Source organism: Oryctolagus cuniculus, chromosome 11, assembly GCF_964237555.1.
Source record: "Oryctolagus cuniculus chromosome 11, mOryCun1.1, whole genome shotgun sequence".
NCBI lineage: Eukaryota > Metazoa > Chordata > Mammalia > Lagomorpha > Leporidae > Oryctolagus > Oryctolagus cuniculus.
In genome coordinates this window covers 123,630,716-123,650,274 of record NC_091442.1, presented here as the reverse complement: position 1 = coordinate 123,650,274, position 19,559 = coordinate 123,630,716, and the positions used below count along the sequence as shown (strand labels likewise).

General features: G+C 56.4%; 2 protein-coding genes across 7 annotated transcripts in view; both read right to left on the bottom strand.

The window, feature by feature from the left end:
• Positions 1–940: 940 nt before the first annotated feature.
• Positions 941–6,748, bottom strand: ACR (acrosin). Its single transcript, NM_001082336.1, is given in 7 exon segments — positions 941–1,178; positions 1,180–1,185; positions 1,188–1,631; positions 2,113–2,258; positions 5,151–5,434; positions 5,648–5,854; positions 6,663–6,748. Coding segments are annotated over 7 exon segments (1,311 nt in total). The 5' UTR covers positions 6,731–6,748; the 3' UTR covers positions 941–1,022.
• Positions 6,749–15,562: 8,814 nt separating this feature from the next.
• The window catches only part of SHANK3 (SH3 and multiple ankyrin repeat domains 3), a 59,563-nt gene continuing 55,566 nt past the window's right edge, over positions 15,563–19,559 (bottom strand). For 2 of the 6 annotated variants that reach the window (XM_070053144.1, XM_070053145.1), the window contains one exon: positions 15,563–18,041. In XM_070053144.1, the coding sequence (XP_069909245.1) occupies positions 17,450–18,041 (592 nt within the window). In that variant the 3' untranslated portion in view covers positions 15,563–17,449. Of the gene's footprint in view, positions 18,042–18,131; positions 18,894–19,559 lie in introns of those variants that run through there. The other 4 variants (XM_070053147.1, XM_070053149.1, XM_070053148.1 and 1 more) reach the window with 4 other exon arrangements.

Sequence of the window (19,559 nt, the reverse complement as noted above, 5' to 3'; positions counted from 1 at the left end):
TTATAATGGAAGACCTGGCCAGATTCATGGCTCACTAGGCTAATCCTCCACCTAGCGGCACCGGCACACCGGGTTCTAGTCCCAGTCGGGGCGCTGGATTCTGTCCCGGTTGCCCCTCTTCCAGGCCAGCTCTCTGCTGTGGCCAGGGAAGGCAGTGGAGGATGGCCCAAGTGCTTGGGCCCTGTACCCCATGGGAGACCAGGAGAAGCACCTGGCTCCTGCCTTCGGATCAGCATGGCCGTGGTGGCCATTGGAGGGTGAACCAATGGCAAAGGGAAGACCTTTCTCTCTGTCTCTCTCACTATCCACTCTGCCTGTCAAAAATAAATAAATAAATAAATAAATAAATAAATAAAATGGAAGACCTTAAAATAAACTCCCCAGGATGGCAAGCCACACTTTGGGCACCCAAAAGATTCCCACACTGATATTCCTGGAAAGTTTAGAAATCATTTTTTAAATTTGCATGAATTCAGGAACTAGGAAAGGCAGTAATGGACTTGAACAAGCCATGTCCATTCAGATGTCTGTCGGTCACCGGCAACGCTGTGCTTCCTGGTGACCCGTGGCTGTCCCTGCGGCCCTATTATCCTTTGTGATCTGGGGAAGCCAACTTTCCCCACAGAGCCATCTCTGAGAGCACCAGGAGCACACGGCCTCGTGATCAGACCCAGACGCTCGACTCCTTCGGTCAGGCCAGCAGCAGCAGCTGCCTTCCGGGACCCCACCCCACCACTGCTGTGCCCAAGGGTGGCCCTGGCTCCTCTTTGGTGTTAACAATCAGGATTTGAAAAACACAGCTGACAGGCACGAACAAGGAGCTCCACCTTCGTGGAAGGTGCAAGGTCGGCATGATGGGGTCTGGGCTGAGTTAGGGAAGGCACCTAGAAAGAATTCCAGAACGTCTCTTTGTGTATATTTTTACACACGTATGGATATGTATTTGTATAAATATATCTGTTTATTTCATCCTTTCCTCTCGGGACTGAAGAGTCCACTGGGTCTACTGAGAGCAGGTCCGATCAGGAAGCCAGGGTCACTTCTGGGATCTCTGTGGCCTCCGCTGCCGCTGCCGCGGTGTCAACCCTCTTGGCACCAGAAAAGGTGCTGCCCCCCTTCAACACCTCTACCAGCTGCTGTAGGCGCTTGGCAAAAGAAAGTGCTTGGGGAGGCTTGGTGTGATGCGGGGGCGGGGGCGGGGGTGGGGGCGGGGGAGGGGGCGGGGGCGGAGGAGGGGGCGGAGGCGGGGGCGGGGGCGGAGGCGGGGCTTGGGCTGCAGGTGGTTGCGGGGGTCGAGGGTGAGGGTGAGGGTGAGGGTGAGGGTGAGGGTGAGGTGGTCCAGAAGCATGTTGGAAATACCAAGGAGGGTGCGCAGAGGGCGGCTGGTGCACGCCGGGGGGGCGGGTGGGGGGCGGGGATCGGGTAGTGGGAGGGGTAGGGGTAGCTGGTTGAATCATGCGCAAGGCATTAGAGCCGATTCTAGAAGCGATCCAGTCCAGGAAGGGCCAGGTAGCCGTGTAGATCCCAGGGCGCTTAGCACGAGCACAGCCTACGCCCCAGCTCGTGATGCCCTGGACCACGAAGGGCTCGCCCTGGTTTTCTCTGCACATGAGAGGCCCGCCGCTGTCCCCCTGCTCGGAAGGACACAGAGGTCACTCTGCCTGAGCCACTCTTCCCTGGCCAGAGGGCTCTGGGGGACAGTGACTGGCTGCTGCCTTCAACGCACGTGGTGTGCCACCATCTGAGGCGGTGCCAACAGCTCCGTGTGAGCGTGCGTGTCATGCATGTGGCTTTACCTGCACCCCTGAGCACGTGTGGCTTTGGTGCTTTGTGTTCAGGGGAGAGAGGTGAACAGTGTCTTCGGGAGCAAGGTTTCAGCAACCTGCTCTGGATATTAGGGTTGGGGTAGAGTGCTGAGTCTGGTGACTGTTACTGTGAGGGCAGCTGGTGAGGGTCACCTCCCAGGAAGGAACCAGGGAAGAAGTCACTAGAATAGGGTCCTGCACGATGGACTGGAGATGGTGGAGCTTAGGGCTCCAGGAAGAGGTGTCCTTAGGGGCCTGGGGAATCCTGCAGGGACCCAGGGGGTCTGGGCACATCAAGGGAGGTTACCTGGCAGGTGTCAATCTTGCCTGAAGGATACCCTGCGCACAGATTGCTTGCAGTAATGCGCCCATTGTACCACTGAGTCGAATTACACAGTTCGAGGTTGATGAGGTCCACACGCGCCTCCATCAGTGTAGGTGATGGCCTGGGGGCTGCAGTCAGGCCACACCGCGGTCAGAGAGCACAGAGGCTGTGGAGGAAGCCCCACCTCCTCCTCTGTGGTGCTCTAATTAAACCTAAGATCCACACAGTCTGTGCCCTTGGCCTCTGACTTATGCACTCCTCAAGGGAAGATAATACGCAATGGAGAAAGCAGAGGTAGTGGTGACATTTGAGTGTTCCCAGGAAGAGTGGGGAGAGAGAAGGGTGGGCCAGAGGATGCGAGTGTTCATGGTGGGAATGGAGCGGGTGCCAAGCAAGTGCTCACTCTGGCCACAGGTCCTCTTACGCCTGCTCTGGATCTGTGCAGGCCACAGCAGGAGTGTGGTGGAGCTGAACCAGGGCCCCGGATTCCCCCTTCCACACTTCGTCTGAGACATACCTTCTTCCCCTGCATTGTGGCTGGAAATCACCTCCCTGCTTCCCATCCCCTACTAGGCCTCCTCCACTTGGGTGGGGACGAGATCTTCCCTTACATCTGCTTTGAGATTCTAGGGAGGGGACATGGGGCGGTGCCTCCACACTCAGGAGCACCTGTTACAAGCATGGACAGTGACCTCTGAAGCTGTTAGAACTTCCTCCGTAGCCCCTGGACACGTAAGGTCCTGCACTTTGGGTTATGGAAGGCCCAGCCTGTGCAGCCTGCACTGCGTATGGCTTAGAGCCCAACAATCGGTGCCACAGACACTAGCCCCCACCACTGGCAGCAGCACCCTCAGCCGGAGGGGTGGGTCTGGATCTTGTCTGCAGCGCAGGGGAGGACCCTGCCTGAGGGAGTGGAACAGAACTGTGCAGGCCAGAAGGCCAAGCGGGAAGCGCAGGCTCACATGCAACAGGCCCTTGGTAAGCGCATGCCAAGCACAATTTGCTGGATCTTTCTTACATTTTTCAGTCCCTTCAGCTTCAACCTTCCTTACAGTCCAACAGCAGTGAGAGTTGTACCTGCACTGCTCTTGGGGTAGGAGTGACACTGAGATGACAATGACAGCAACCCCGGCCTGCTAGCAATTAGGATGGTTTCTAGACCTAGGGCAGGCGCACAGCAGTTTTTTCAATCCAAACCCCAGCTCTAAACGACAAATGCAAGGAGGCTGCAGGAACTCAGCATTCCACAGAAATGCTAGGATAGCACCTAGGACAGTTCTTCCAGCCCCCAAAGTGAACCAGTCCAAGGAGTAGGTAGTTAGAAAGTAAGAGGAATTTGGAGCCTGGGAATTTATGACTTGGACTTAGGGGTGGGGGCTGTGGAGAGAGAGAGAGGAGAGAGGAGAGAGGAGGAGGAGGGGAGAGAGAGAGAGAGAGAGAGACTGAGAGATAGAGACTCCATTAAGTTTAAGGGGATTCCAGAAACAAAAGATCTTGCAGGACATCCAAGGTGCATCTGGGAGCTCAGAATCCTGCTCAATAGGGTAGCAAAGGTGGGTGCCGGGGGGCCCTGAGATCAGCCTCCCAGGGAATACAAGAGCTGTGGACATGGTCAGATGGGTGGACAGAGAGAGGGCCAGACAGGAAGAACACATGTCCTCACTCCAAACACTAGGGCAGAGCCACGGGCGTCAGCAGCTGAAATAGAGGTGGACACCATAGGCCAAGAAAGGGTGGCAACGAGGGGCTGGGATGGGACCCCTGCTCTGAGGAACAGGGCAGGTGACAAACCTGTCAGAAATTCAGTTCGGTCTCTGGGAGTAAGAGTTCAGGGAGGAATGCTGGAATTATTTTTTGTTAAAAAAAAAAAAAAGGCTGAGTTTAAGGTCCAAGTGACTAAACTGCCTTGAATTAGGAACTTAAATTTTCCAATATCAAAGAAAAAGAAGAGATTGATAGCTAAGTCAGTATTTCACAGTTTCACATTCTTAGTGTGTCTGATTAAAGGTCATATGGCCACTTGGGGGGAACTGAAAGCATGGGTCACATGCAGAGACCTAGCCCTTTGTGACTTTGTTCTCCTGGCAAAACCTTGCTGTCCATTACCACCAGCTAGTGGGGTCACCGGTTGCTTCTGGAGTAAACAGTGTCTCAAGACTCTCAGAATGGGGGGAGGGGTCTCTGGGGCTCACAGTTGTAACCCTGAGGTCAGCAGTGGCACTTGTTAGGTCACACCCTGGACCCTTGGTGAGCTTGGTCTGGTGTGGGAGAGAACCCCCTACTCAGCCACTACTCAAGTTTCAAGAGGACAAGGCAGTGCTGAGTGACCAGTTCTCCTGGGCCAGGCTGCTTGGACAGGACAGAGAGGTCTAGAGAGGCAGCCATGCCCATCTGGAAAGGCAAGGAACCTGGGGGACAGCTCCAAGGAGCCTCAAACACCTGAATACCTGACTCACAGAAAACCACACCAGCTGCCCCCTCCCAGCCTACAGAGAAAACTTCAAGGCACTCGGTTGGGAGGGGTGGATGTTGGTGCCCTCACTGGCCAAGGGTGGGCTACAGTTCCCCAGGGATACAGACAGTCCTGGACACAGGAGGGCTGAGCCCTGGAATTGCACCAAGCTGTGAAACGCTCAGCTCAGAGACCACCTGATTCAGCCCTTCCCTCTACAGATGCAGAAAACATGGCCCCAGAACCACGGCTGCAGCTCTCTCCCAGCTGCTGATTCAGGGTCTGCTCCCAGTTTCCCAACTGCGTTTCCATGTGCCAAATACAGACACAGTCTTGACCGCACTCTAAAAATGCGTGCCGTGCAGCCTTCCCCAAAGAGGCAAGCCCAGGCACCAGTCGTGGGACCTTGAAGAAGGGACTTCACTCCTCTCACCCTCAGCTTCTCCAGTTGTGAAAGGGCACAGAGACAAGGACTGAAAATTCCTCAGCCTGCATAACATCTTGCACCCCCAAGACCCCAGGAGAAGGAGGGGCAGTGCTGCCCCCCGGGAGTCCCTCCCATACTCACCGTTCTCTTTGACGTACCCCCAGCCGGCCACGTAGCACGTCTGGGCAGCTTTAGGTGGGCCTGCCTTTGAATTAGGCAGACAGCCAGGTCCAATGAAGGGCCCACAGGGAACAGGAGGAGTGATCTTCAGGAGAGCGATGTCATTTCCCTCTGTCATATAGTTGTATTGGTCGTGAGTGACGACTTTCTCCACGTATCTCTCCTGCAGAGGTGGCCTCACTGGCTTGTCCGTCCCGTACTCGATTTCCTGTGCCCCAAAAACCATCCTCCACTCATAGACTTTCCTGTGGGCGCAGAGGTAAGCCGGTCACTGGCAGGGTGGGCTGGCTGGGCAGACCCCCTCGGTGAAGGCGGCCCTCCGCGCCTTGCCCCCACCAGGGGCTGGGTCAGCCCAGCTGGGGGCAGGTTGCCACAGGGAGGCCCTGCAGAGGCCCAGGAGAGGGGCCGTGTCAGACAGAAGCCACCCTGCAGGCCGCCCGCTGTGTCCCCACACGTACTGTTTGTTGTTGAAGCAGTGGGCAGCAGTGAGCACCCAGTGGGCATTCAGCAGGACGCCTCCGCACGCGTGGTATCTGCGATTGTTGCGGGGCGTGAAGATCTGGAGGCTGACCATCCAGGGCCAGGCCCCCTGCTGGGCAGCCTGCCCTCCGACGACTCGGAACCCCCCTTGTGGGTTCTGCCTGAACCGCAACCCACAGGGGCCACTGAGGAGAGACCAGGGCACGGGTCAAACCAAGAATCCGCACAGCCTGTCAGTAGGCCCCCACACCCACAGGAGGCAGGGCTGTAGGGTTCTGGGGCATGCAGGAAGCTGCAGGCTTCATGAGACGGCTTTGGAGTTATAATTTCTAGAGTCTTACAGGAAAAAGGGGGGCCTACTATGTAGACCCTGGAGGTATGAGCAGAGAGAGGGGTGGGGGGAGGGCCTGGGGAGAGGGTTGTGAAGCCTGTGGCCTTCAGGGAAATCGTGGGTGACCAAGCGGGTCTTGGGTCTCAGGGCTGGGTTAGCAGTGGCAGGAGAGTAGCCACAGGCAGGCGCAGTAGCACACAGGTAGGAGGAGCCATGGAGGATCCGGAACGGAGAAGTGCAGCCACCAACAGGCGGGAAGGTGTTGGCTTGTGGGTGTCTTAGAGAGGCCACAGGGAGGGAGGTGCTAAGGGCATGACGTGATGCTCTTGGGGCCTTTGGAGTCAGCCACGGAGTCGGGGGAGCGCTTCAGGTGTCTGTGGGAAGACGGGGCCCTGGAAATCAGGCTGAGATCTGCAAGGGGGGTTCAGCCACAGCAGAGACGACAGGGGACACAGGTCTTGGTGCTGTGCAGGTTCTAGGAGCGGAGGGTCCGCTTCAGGGAGAAACTGCACAACTGGGGGCTCAGAGCTCCAGACTGACAGTTCTGGAAGCAAGGAGAGTCTGAGCTGGAGACCACAGGAGCTGAGGCACAGCTAAGGCCCAGGCCGCAGGGGGAGTCTAGTGTGGCCTGCTCTCCCCAGCTGAGGCGTCCTGACACTTACTCACACGTGGCGTTATCCTTGGCAACCACGGACACTACCAAGACCAGCAGAACGGCAGTTGGCAGCATCTCCGCCGTACTCCTGCCCCAGCCTTGGCCTCGAGCCTGGTGACCTCATAAAGCTCCGTGGCTTGCTGGCCAATCAGCAGGGGGACCTCCCACCCCCACCCCCAGCAGCAAGGCCAGGCAAGCCCCTGGCTTAACTGATTCGTGGAAGTGACTTCCTGACTTCCTGTAAGGCTCCCCACACGCCCTTCCCAGCCAGAGGATGGGAGACCCATGTGCAGCCCCATTCCCTCAGTCCCAAGGCCAGGGTCGTTATTCCAGTTGCTCTTGCTGGACACCCCCCCCCCCCCCCCATCCAAAGCTCTGGCTCGGCGCATTTCAGGTTCTGGCTGTCAGACTCGCGGACTACGAGCATCTCAGCATGCCTCTGTGATGGACAGAGCTTCCACCTGCCAGTGCCTGCAAAGGGTCAGGTTTAAGAGAACAGATCCTTAATGCCCGCTGGGGGGAATTGTCTTTCCATCTTTTGGTCTGTGTGTTAAATTCTATTTATTTATTTGAAATGCAGAGAGACACAGAGAGAGGTCTTACATCTACCGGTTCAGATGGCCACACCAGCCAGGTCTGGGCCAGTCTGAAGCCAGGAGCCTGGAACTCACTGTGGGTCTCCCACGTGAGTGGCAGGGACCCAAGGTCTTAGGCCCTCCTGGCCAGTTCATTAGCAGGAAGCTGGATTGGAAGTGCAGGAGCTGGGACTGAATCAGGCACTCTGATGTGGAATGCAGATGTCCCCAGTGGGAGCTTAACTGCCACACCACATGCCCAACCCGCCTTTCTTTTATTTATTTATTTATTTTAGATTTATTTTATTTGAAAGAGTTACAGAGAGAGAAGGAGAGACAAAGACATTGGGAGGGCGCTTTCATCTGCTGGTTCACTCCCCAAATGGCCACAATGGCCAGGGCTTAGCCAGACCGAAGCCAGGAGCCAGGAGCTTCATCTATGGTGCAGGGGCCCAAGCATTTGGGCCATTTTCTGCTGCTTTCCCAGGCTCATTAGCAGGGAGCTGGATCCGAAGTGCAGCAACCGGGACTCCAACCAGTGCCTATATGAGATGCTGGCATCACAGGTAGCGGCTTAACCCACTGCACTACAGCACCAACCCTTTTCAATCCTCCTTTTTTTTTATTTTAAAGATTTATTTATTTATTTATTTATTTGAAAGTCAGAGTTAGAGAGAGGAGAGGCAGAGAGAGAGAGAGAGAGAGAGAGAGAGAGAACTTCCATCCAATGGTCCACTCCCCAGTTGGCCACAAAGCCGGAGCTGCACTGATCCAAAGCCGGGAGCCAGGAGCTTCTTCTGAGTCTCCCACGCAGGGGCCCAAGGACTCAGGCCATATTTTACTGCCCTCCCAGGCCATAGAAGAGAGCCGGATTGGAAGTGGGATGCCGGAACTGCAGGCCAGGGCATTAACCTGCTGCACCGAAGCGCCAGCCCCGAATCCTCTTTTCAAGTACATGTTATCAGCAATGGTTTCGACGAGCCTGTTAAACTTCTCTGATTCCTGACCCTGAAGCTCACCTTCCTGTCCATTGCCAAAAATCACAGAATTTTGCTTTTCCTTCCTGAATGTTTCCAGGTTTCTCCAGTGCAGCAAGGTGTCACCTCCTCAAAAGTTAGATGTTTACGGCCATCGCCGCGGCTCACTAGGCTAATCCTCCGCTTAGCGGCGCCGGCACACCGGGTTCTAGTCCCGGTTGGGGCGCCGGATTCTGTCCCGGTTGCCCCTCTTCCAGGCCAGCTCTCTGCTGTGGCCAGGGAGTGCAGTGGAGGATGGCCCAGGTGCTTGGGCCCTGCACCCCATGGGAGACCAGGAAAAGCACCTGGCTCCTGGCTCCTGCCATCGGATCAGCGCGGTGTGCCGGCCGCAGCGGCCATTGGAGGGTGAACCAACGGCAAAGGAAGACCTTTCTCTCTGTCTCTCTCTCTCACTGTCCACTCTGCCTGTCAAAAAAAAAAAAAAAAGTTAAGAGTTTTCGTGAAGGGTCCTGTTTTCTGTCTGATTGTGAGGACAGTCAATCTTTTCCTAAAGACCTCGTTGTCCCCCTGGAGGGCCAGCACGTCTCGTCTACTCTGTTTAAATGTCACCAGGTCTTACCTTCCCTACCCGAGTTTCTGTCTCCTGGTCGTCAGAGCACCTCATTTCCTCCAGAGGGTTGTCCGGAGGGCTCCTCTCCTGCACCTGAATACCAGGAGCTATCATTTCCTCTACACACGTGTCCACTGTCTCCTGTCCCTGCAGGTCAGAAGGGCTCTCCCATCACTGGGCCAGGACATCTCATCTCTGTTTCCCAGGGAGTGGCAGGATGATCTAATTATCTTCCCTGAGTGTTGATCTGCTAAGCAAGAGGTTTAATTTCCTCTAGGCAACAGGAGTCATGTGCACTTATTCCCCATGTAGGAACTCTGTCCTTAATGAGGTATACTATGAGAATTAATGGTAAAACTTGTCTTCAAACTGTACTTTATAATTTGTGTGTCAGTGTGGGTGCAAACTGTTGAAATCTCTACTTGTCTAGAGTTGGTCTTCTGTATATAATGTCAATTGAAAACAAATCTTAATGAAGCATGGGATGGGAGAGGTATTAGAGGTGGGATGGGAGTGGGGGTGGCAGGGCAAGAATGGGGAGAAGAACCACTATATTCCTAAAAGCTGTCCATATGAAATTTGTATTCATTAAATAAAAACCTTCTAAAAATTTCCTCTCGGTAAATATGAGAGGTCATCTCAACAGTACCTCAGCACTGAGATTCTTATCTCTGCTGCCTGTGCATCAGGAGGTCACCCCTCTGCGTCAGTGTAAGAATTTGTCTCCCCGCATCAGTGTCAGGCTGTTGGGAATTTTATCTGAGTATCAGGTGCTCTTGCACGCTCACACTTGAGTGTCCCTCGGACACGGTTCTTCTGCCTGAGTGTCAGGAGGGCTCCTGTCTCCCACGGAGCGAGTGGAGTCTTTTCCACCTTTGTGTGGGGTGGTCTCACCTCCACTGAAGGTCGGAAGACCCTGTTGCACTAGCCTCAGTGCTAGCACTGTCAGAGGCCTCTTTTTTTAAAATCTATCAATATAATTTATTTGAAAGGTAGAGAGAGACAGACTGCAATTTCCCATCTGCAGGTTCACTCACTCCCTAAATGACCAGAACAGCCAAGGTTGGGCTCAGTCCCCATCTTGCACGTGAGTGGTAGGGCCCCAACCGTCTGAGCCATCACTTGTTTCCTCCCAGGGTATGCCTTAGCAGAAACCTGGAGTTGGGCTCAGAGCTGGGACTGGTACCCAATCCGCGGGAATGTGGAAGGCAGACATCTAAGTCACATCTAACCACTACAAAAAATGCCAGTCCCAGGCCTCTGTTAGTTTACTTGAGTGTCAGGTTGTACCTGATAAATAACTAAAAAGGACTTCAGAATAGCAGTCCAAGAAATGGCACCAAGGAACTGATATTAAAGTTTTTTGATTGTTAAAGAAAAGATTATTCAGTGTTTTCTTTTCTTTTCTTTTTTTTTTTTTTTTTTTTTTTTTTTTTTTTTTTTTTTTGACAGGCAAGTGGACAGTGAGAGAGAGACAGAGAGAAAGGTCTTCCCTTTGCCGTTGGTTCACCCTCCAATGGCCGCCGTGGCCGGCGCACCGCGCTGATCTGAAGGCAGGAGCCAGGTGCTTCTCCTGGTCTCCCATGGGGTGCAGGGCCCAAGCACTTGGGCCATCCTCCACTGCACTCCCGGGCCACAGCAGAGAGCTGGCCTGGAAGAGGGGCAACCGGGAAAGAATCCGGCGCCCGACCAGGACTAGAACCCGGTATGCAAGTGCTGCAGGCGGAGGATTAGCCTATTGAGCTGCGGCGCCAGCCTCAGTGTTTTTAAAGGAGGACTTTCATGGGCATAAAATTGCTATAGCATTTAGATCCATGAGAATTACTTAAAGAATGATTAACATTTAATTGTAAATTTTGATATGTACAATTTTATAGAGATCATAACCTTTGCAACTATTTAAACATGAAAATGTTAGGATAAACTGTAAAATGAAAGGTAGTACCTAGTTATTTATTTTTTAACTTTATTTAATAAATATAAATTTCCAAAGTACAGCTTTTGAATTATAGTGGGTGGCTATAACTTCCCCCCATAACTTCCCTCTGTCCTGCAACCCTCCCATCTCCCGCTCCCTCTCCCATTCCATTCACATCAAGATTCATTTTCAATTCTCTTTATATACAGAAGATCAATTTGGTATATATTAAGTAAAGATTTCAACAGTTTTCACCCACACAGAAACACAAAGTGTAAAGTACTGTTAGAGTACTAGTTATTGCATTAATTCACATTGTATAACACATTAAAGACAGAGATCCTACATGGGGAGTAAGTGCACAGTGACTCCTGTTGTTGACTAAACAATTAACACTCTTGTTTATGGTGTCAGTAATCACTCTAGGCTCTTGTCATGAGTTGCCAAGGCTATGGAAGCCTTCTGAGTTCGCCAACTCCAATCTTATTTAGACAAGGTCATAGTCAAAGTGGAAGTTCTCTCCTCCCTTCAGAAAAAGGTACCTTCTTTGATGACCTATTCTTTCCACTGGGATCTCTCTCACAGAGATCTTCCATTTAGGGTTTTTTTTTTTTTTTTTCAGAGTGTCTTGGCTTTCCATGCCTAAAATACTCTCATGGGCTCTTCAGCCAGATCCGAATGCCTTAAGGGCTGATTCTGAGGCCAGGGTGCTGTTTAGGACATCTGCCATTCTATGGGTCTGCTGTGTATCCCACTTCCCATGTTGGATTGTTCTCTCCTTTTTAATTCTATCAGTTAGTATCAGCAGACACTAGTCTTGTTTGTGTGGTCCCTTTGACTCTTAATCTTATCATTATGATCAATTGTGAACAGAAATTGATCACTTGGACTAGTGAGATGGCATTGGTACATGCCACCTTGATGGGATTGAATTGGAATCCCCTGGCACGCTTCTAACTCTACCGTTTGGGGCAAGTCCGATTGAGCATGTCCCAAATTGTACATCTCCTCCCTCTCTTATTCCCATTCTTATATTTAACAGGAATCACTTTTCAGTTAAATTTAAACACCTAAGAATAATTGTGTGTTAATTAAAGAGTTCAACCAATAGTATTAAGTAGAACAAAAAAAAAATACTAAAAGGGATAAAGTATTAAGTTGTTCATCAACAGTCAGGACAAGGGCTGAGATAGAGAAAGAAGCAGAGAAGTCTTCTATCTGCTAGTTCACTCCCCAGATGGCTGCAATGACCAGGGCTGGGCCAGGCTGAAGCCAGGAGCCAGGAGCTTCATTTGGGTCTCCCACGTGGGTGCAGGACCCAAGCACTTAGGCCATCTTCTACTGCTTTCCCAGGCACGTTAGCAGGGCACTAATCTGAAGTGGAGCAGCTGGGCCTCAAACTGGCGCCTATGCTGAATGCTGGCATAGCAGGCAGCAGCTTTACTTGCTACACCACAACACTGGCCCCTCGTTTTAAAAAGTGTGTTTTCAGGGCCTGCACTGTGGTACAGCAGGTTACTCTGCTGCCTGCAGCACCAGCACCCCATAAGGGCACAACTCATGTCCTGACTACCCCACTTTGGATCCAGCTCCTTGCTAATGCACTTGGGAAAGAAACAGAAGATGGCCCAAGTGCTTGGACCCCAGCACCCACTTGGGAGACCCAGATGAAGCTCCTGGCTCCTGGCTCCTGGCTTTGGGCTGGCCCAGTCCTGGGGGTTGTGGCCATTTGGGGAGTGAACCAGCAGGTGGAAGATCTCACTCTCTGCTTCCTGTCTCTCCCTCTCTGTAACTCTACCTTTCAAATGAATAAATCTTTAAAAATTTATTTTTATCTATTTGAAAGGCAGAGATAGCAAAAGACTTGAGAGAGAGAGAGAGATCTTCTGTCTGCTGATTCACCCCTCTAATGCCTACAACAACAGGGGCTGGGCCAGGTCGGAACCAGAAGCCTGGAACTCAATCCAGATCTCCCACATGGGTGGCAAGGGTCCAGGTACTTGAGCCATCACCTACTCCCTCCAAGGATCTGCATTAGGAGGAGCTGGTTGGGAAGCAGTGAAGTCAAGACTTGAACTGGCACTCCGATATGGGATAATGGCATCCCAGGCAGTGGCTTAACTTCCTGTACCACAATGCCTGCCCTAGTACCTAATTTAAAAAAATATTTAGGGGGCTGGCACTGTGGCTCAGTAGGTTATCCTCTGCCTGCAGTGCCAGCATCCCATATAGGTGGTGGTTCTAGTCCCTGCTGCTCCTCTTCCAGTCCAGCTCTCTGCTATGGCCTGGGACAGCAGAAGGTGGCCCAGACACTTGGGCCCCTGCACCTGCATAGGAGACCTGGAAGAATCTGGCTCCCAGCTTCAGATCAGGGCAGCTCTGGCTGTTGTTGCCATCTGGGGAATGAACCAGCGGATGGAAGACCTTTCTTTCTATCTCTCCCTCTCACTGTCTGTAAGTCTATCTCTCAAATAAATAAATAAATCTTTAGGAGGTATGCAATAGCAAATTCTGGAGACCCTACGTGCAGCTTCTAGAAGATGATTATTGCTTGCCCTGCTGAACTAACCCGCTCGGATTCTAGAAAGGCCCCACCCAAAGTGATGGTGAGGCATGTGGCCAACCAGGGCTGTTTGCCAATGAGCACCTTGAGGGAGTGGGAATGGCTTGGCTTCTCCACGCCATTCCAAGAGAGGGAGGGAGAGGAAGGTGGGGGACAGCAGGCTCTGGGGGCAGAGGACGGAGTCCTGGAGGGAGTGGGAATGGCTTGGCTTCTCCACGCCATTCCAAGAGTGAGGGAGGGAGAGGAAGGTGCGGGACAGCAGGCTCTGGGGGCAGAGGACGGAGTCCTGGTGGCCACTGGGGCCTGGGCTGAGGCTGAGGCGGAACTCCCAGCACAGGCGGCAGGACGGGGTGCCCAGCGGTCCCCACCCTCCTCCTCCCTGCTCTTGGCTCCTACCGCTCCCCACCTCATCTCCCCAGCCCTGCCCCCTCTCCAAGCCCCTGATCTCCGGACACCCCTGCTTCCCCACTCCCACCCCTTTGTCTCTCACCCGGATCCCCATTCCCTCCAGCCCCCCGCCCATCCCTACCTCCGCTCCCCACGCAGACCTCCCCGGGCAGGTTCCAGAGTGTTCTGAGGGCCCGAGGGATTGCTGGAGCAGCGTGGGCAGGAGGAGCCCTGCCGCTCCCCACCCCTGCAGCAGGTCTCCATGGCCCAGGCCGTGCAGGTCTTGAAGGTCTTTGAACCTGGAAGGCCTTCATCTCTGCCCCGCCCCCGGGTCCCTTGGTACCAGCTGGGCACTGCTGTTCCTTGGAAGGCAGGGGCCCTGTGCCTTAACTTTTCCTTTCCCGCTACCCCAGCTGGGTCCTGGTTAGAGATCCAGGGTTCCAGGTGCAGCTCAGAGGAGACCCCTGGTCCCCACACTGCAGTGCTCAGCCAGATGCAGTTGGGGTCTCTCTGCCCTCCCACTCATTTCCTCCCAGGGACCCTCCCTAACTTCCTGTGTAGTTCCTTCTGTATGATGACTTGAACATGAGATGAAAAATTTTAAAAAAATGTTGAAGACATGGGACTCTGGGACTTTCTAGACAGACTGAGGGTCATGGTCCCCAGCCTTAGCAGCTCCCTCTGGGCCACCCTTGAAGTGACCTCTGAGGCAGACCCTCCTGCTGAGAGATCCCAGGCCACACTTCCCAGGCCTCGCTCCCCTCGGCTCCAGCCCCAGTCTAGGACAACCTCAGAGCCAGCATCTACAGTAGTTCCCTCGACACAGCATGGCTTTGGTCCACTGCCCTCCGTAAGCCCCTCCCCTCAGGAGACATCACTAACCCTCTTAGCCCTGGGCCCTTGGTGGTCTCCGCTCCATCTTGTCTCCAGTGCCTGCTCACTCACTGTCCATCCTTCGAGACGGCACGCCCTCTCTGTCCACTTGCTGAGGTGTTTGCCTCCCCTGTGGCCCAGCCGCCCTCACCAGGTGCCAATAGGACATGCCTCCCTTGCCGCACCACAGGCAGGTAGCGGCTTATGGTCGCCTGTCCACCCTTGAAGGACAGTGTCTGCAGGGCTGGGGTAGCACAAACGACAGCCTTACGTCCGTGCAGAGCCCAGTGCAGGGAGGGAGAGGACCCAAGTCAGGGAGGGAGAGGACCCAAGCCAAGAAGCGTCCCTTGCTCCAATCTGAGGTGCCACCAGGGCAGTGAGAGCACAGACGCTAACCCTGACACTCTGGGGGTCAGGGAATGGCTTCCTGGACGAAGCGACCTGGAGTGCAGCCTCCGAGGCTGTGTGGGCATTGTGGAGGCAGAGGAAGGAGTGGGCTTGAGTAGGGACAGAGTCCATGCCCGCGGTGGGCTTCAGCACCTGCACGGGGGAGAGGGAGAGGCAGGCGCAGACGGGGCCGGTCAGCTTCTTCACTGCAGGTACCCTCTGCGGTGAGGGAGCCAAAGGCAGGGATGGAGACAAAACCACTGAACCTGCCCAGGGGAAGACGCCAGGCCTGAACACAGCCGCAGCACAGGCAGGATGGCGGAGAAGTAGGCGAGGGCCACAGGTCGGGGCAGCAGACCTGGTAAAACAGCTGGACGCTGGAAGCAGCCCTGATAGGGGTGCCGGGGGACGGCCAGACTTCTCGCTCAGGAGGTGCTGAGCGGAAGGCAGAGTCCAGGGAAGCAGGGGTGAGGCCCCCGCAGACTCGAGGCAGGCGTCGGCACAGGGCCAGGGTCTGCTCCGTGGAAGTCACGGCGGCCCCAGGCGCGGGGTCTGCGACCCCCCTGAGGGACAGCCGCATGCTCCCAGGATCCTCAACCAGGCGAGTGAGACGCGGCTTCATTTCTTATAAATTTATTACATAATATTATAATAATTATTATCAATAATAATAATAATAATATAAGAAACATAGATCTCTGTGGGGTGTATCACAACGTCAGGGTCAGGAGGCCTCAGGACTGGAGCAGGGGGCGAACTCCCCCGGATGGAACTCCATACAAAAGGAGGGTGAAGCAGAACTGACCCTGTAAAGTTAAAAACCCAAATTGAACGGAACCAAAAACCCACAGGTGAGTGTGAGACCGCGTGTGTATGTGGCAGTCGTTACAGTGACTGCTGTGTGTGACCTGGTGTGTCGGGAGACGGTGTGGGTGTGACTCTGCCCAGGGAATGGGGCCGGTGGGCGGGGGCGGGGCAGGCGGGCACAGACCGGCGTGCCAGGCCCCTGGGCTGTGAAAACTTATGTTTTCTTTTTTTTTCTTTTATTAAAAAAAGCTATAAATATAAACAGAAACTTGTGAGTGACGTGGATGGAGCTTAGTCCAGACTCCAAACCCTAGGTTTAAAAACGCCCCAGGGCCCCCGCCCCACAGGTCGCTGCTGACTGTGAGGAGTCACAGTAAGGGGGACTGGGGCGCCCTCAGGGGTCTTTGACTCTCCCTAGGGCCCCGTGGTGGCCTGACTCTAGCGGTCCCCCAGGATACCCTCAGAAGCCCAAAGAACAGAGCTGCCTCCAAGGGGTCTCTGGGGCCGCCCCCAGCGGCCAGGGTTCAACAGCGAACCCAGCTCAGGCTGGGTGGGGCTCTGGAAGGACCCGGGGCAAGACAGCCTCTGACCTTCTCTCCACGAGGAGACAGGACGCTGTCACAGGCACACACACACCTCCGCCCCCCACCCCGCCGGCTCCCGGCACACACTTGCACAGCCCCCCTCTGCAAGCCCAGCGCACACGGGGGCTCCCATGTGCTCAGTCGCACCCAGTTTCACACACACGTGCACACGCACACACGCGCGCACACACAGGGCAGGGGCAAGAGACAGTGGGGCCCAAGGCAGGGAGACTTTTCTGCTGTAGTTGCCCAAAAAAGTGGGAGGAGGCTGGACCCCTCCTTGGGGAGAGACCCTGTGAGGAAGATGGCTGAGGGTGGAGTGTTAGGGACCCTGCCCCACCCCCAGGGCGCTGGCCTCCCAGGCCACCTGTGACCGGACTGGACCGCGCTGGCGCCCAGCAGGACGGGCCGCCTGCCGCCCCTCCCCCGAGCAGCACCTGAAGGGTCGATGGGGCTCACTACAGCTCAGCGAGGGAAGGGGCCGAGCGAGCGGGGCCCTAGGGCCGGCCACCAGGACCCTGGCCAACCCCAGACCAGCTGGAGCGTCCCCTGCCCCGTGTGGGGCGGCAGTGGCAGTGAGGGCCGCAGATGGAAGACTGGGCAGCTGCAGCGGGACCGGCGGGAGGGCCAGGGGGTGGGGGGAAGAGGAAACTGTTACGGACAGAGATATTTGTTCCTTTTCTCGTTCCAAATATAGAGTGGATTAAAATATGCAAAACAGGGGGCTCCTTGGCCCCCGTCGAGAACCCCAATGTCTCCCCCCTCCCCCCGAGTCGCCAAGGCGTGTCCTGGCCTCGCATGCTGGACTAGGTTCCCCCTCTGGGAGAAGGGCCACCAGGAGCTGCGGAGGAGGCGCCGGTCAGAGCACCGCACCCCGGCCCTCCCGCCCGGCCTCCCTGGTCCGAGCCGTCCCGACTGCGCGCTGGGTCCGGCTCGGCGGCCCGGGAGGGCACTAAGCAATGTACAGGGCAAGTCTCCGAGCAACAGCAAACAGCACGATTCATGCAACATTCCCGGCCCGGCGCCATGGCGGGGGCGGGCCGAGCCCGCGGCCCGGGAGGGGTCAGGGCCCTGCCCGCAGGGCGCGGCTGGGACGGGAGCGGGGGTGCGGCGTCAGCTGCCCTCCAGCTGCCGCAGCGCGCGCTCGATGTTCATGCGGTGGCCCACGCGTGTGACGCCCAGCTCCACGAAGTCTTCCTTGGTGAGCGCGGGCAGGTGCGCGCCCTCGATCTCGTGGTCCTCGAAGCGGTCGCGGTGCTCGCCTAGGTGGATGCTCTCCAGCCAGTCGCCCACATCGAACTTGCTCCAGAGCTGCATTGGCTTCTGCTGGAAGGGCCTGCGCGGGCCGGGTGCGCCGGGGCCGGGGCCGGGCGCGGGCGAGGGCAGCGGCGACGGCGACGGGGAGCGGCTGCGCGCGCTCACGCTGCGCACCACGAAGCGCACCTCCTTGGGCTCATGCGGAATGGAGAGGCTGGACGACTTGAGGATGGTGGGGGGCGTGAGGCCGAAGGGCCGCCCCGCGCCCCCCGCGCCCGCCCCCAGCCCCTCCACCCGCTCCAGCGACGCGGGCTTCACTGGGCTCGGGGCGCGTCGCGCCACGGGGTAGCGGCCACTGGGCCGCACCGCGTAGGAGGCCCCGCCGCCCGGGCCCGTGGGGCTGCGCTGCGCTGAAATGGAGCTCAGCTCACCGAGGCTGCTGAAGAGCCTGTGGAGGGAGAGGGGTTCAGGGCGAGGCGAGGGGCTCGCAGCGAAGGGGATGGGCGGAGGGGAGAAGGGTGGGCTGGTGGGAACATCCCACATTACCCTGGCCGTCTCTTGGCCGCCAGAGTCAGAGCCAGGGCTTGGCTCTGGCGGGCCCTAGACTGCATTCTGAGAGGACTGGTGCCCTCCCCCTCCGCTGAGGCTCCAGTGGCAAGACAGCCTCTCCTGGCACAGGGCTGGGCTGTCCCCTCCCTACCAGCCTCAGATATGCGCCCCATCCACAGGTGCTCTAGGCAGCAAGACTGGGGCCACACCCCGCAGTGCCCACAGTGCTGAGTGGAGCCCGGAGCCTTGGGGGGTGGCTGAGTCGTGGTCAAGACTGGCAGCAGCACCAGGCTGAACAGGCCCACGGCACCGAAGACACCAGGCGGCGCCCACACCCACACAGAGCAGCAGCACAGGCAGGGCAGGCGAGGCAGCCGCCCTACACAGGGCAGCATGCACGGCAGCAATGCACCCCATGGTGCAGACACGAGGCAGCACGTGCATGTGCGCACACACACACAGAGGCTGGTGGCACCTCACTTCCCAGCTCACCTCTCAGGACCCTGACCTCTAGCCCCTCTTCAGCCTGGCCATGGCAGGACTGCCTGTGGTGATTCCTGAGAACACCCACTCCCATATTCCCCCATTCCCGTCCCTAAGCGTATCCCTTACTGTGGCCAGGGGAAGCCTCGGGGCTGTCAGCGACACAGAAGGCCCACGCAGCCATGCAGAGCAGAGACCCAGGTGGACGGCGAGAGGCATGGGATGGGCATGCTCACTTACACAGCCGGCGCTCGGGACCACCGCGCAGCTAGACAGAGCAGCCACATGCAGATGGGCAGGAGAGAGCAATGAGAGAGAGTGTTAGCAGGCCAGGCTCACGTGGCCACAGTCACAGCCACACAGCAGGCAGCCAGGTGCAGGAACCCCCTGGCCAGCCCCTTGTGGAGGGAGGGAGTTGGGTGCAGTGGGTGCAGCTGCTGTGGAAGGCAGCTGCTGGGAGAGGGGAACACCTTGAGGACGTCCGGAAGTGCGGAGGACTGGCAGACAGCGGCCTCCTGATGGCCTGCATGGAACCCGTGCTCTGGGGCCCTCGTCTGTGCACTGCAGACCTCGCACGCTGCCTCAGCACTGCCTGGGAAGTGCGCAGCAGCACCCCGCACCCCCACCACCATCCTCTGTCATCTGACTGGCCTCTGTCCAGCCACCATCCCTCCCCTCCCACACTGGGCTAAGGATCCCTTCTCTGGGTTGCCACCCACGTGTGTGCTGTCCTGAGCACACGGCACGCACAGTGCCCATCGCCCAGCAGCACGGGCTCCCTTGCAGCAGGCTTTGCTCTCGTGTCCTACGAGCAATGGGAGCCCTCTCCAGAGAGCGGCGCCGTCTCTCCTACTGGACTGGCTTCCACCCCCTTCCGCTGGCCCTCTCCTCAGCCTATCCCACTGCCTCCTCCCAACTGCTCAGGCTCCCCGAG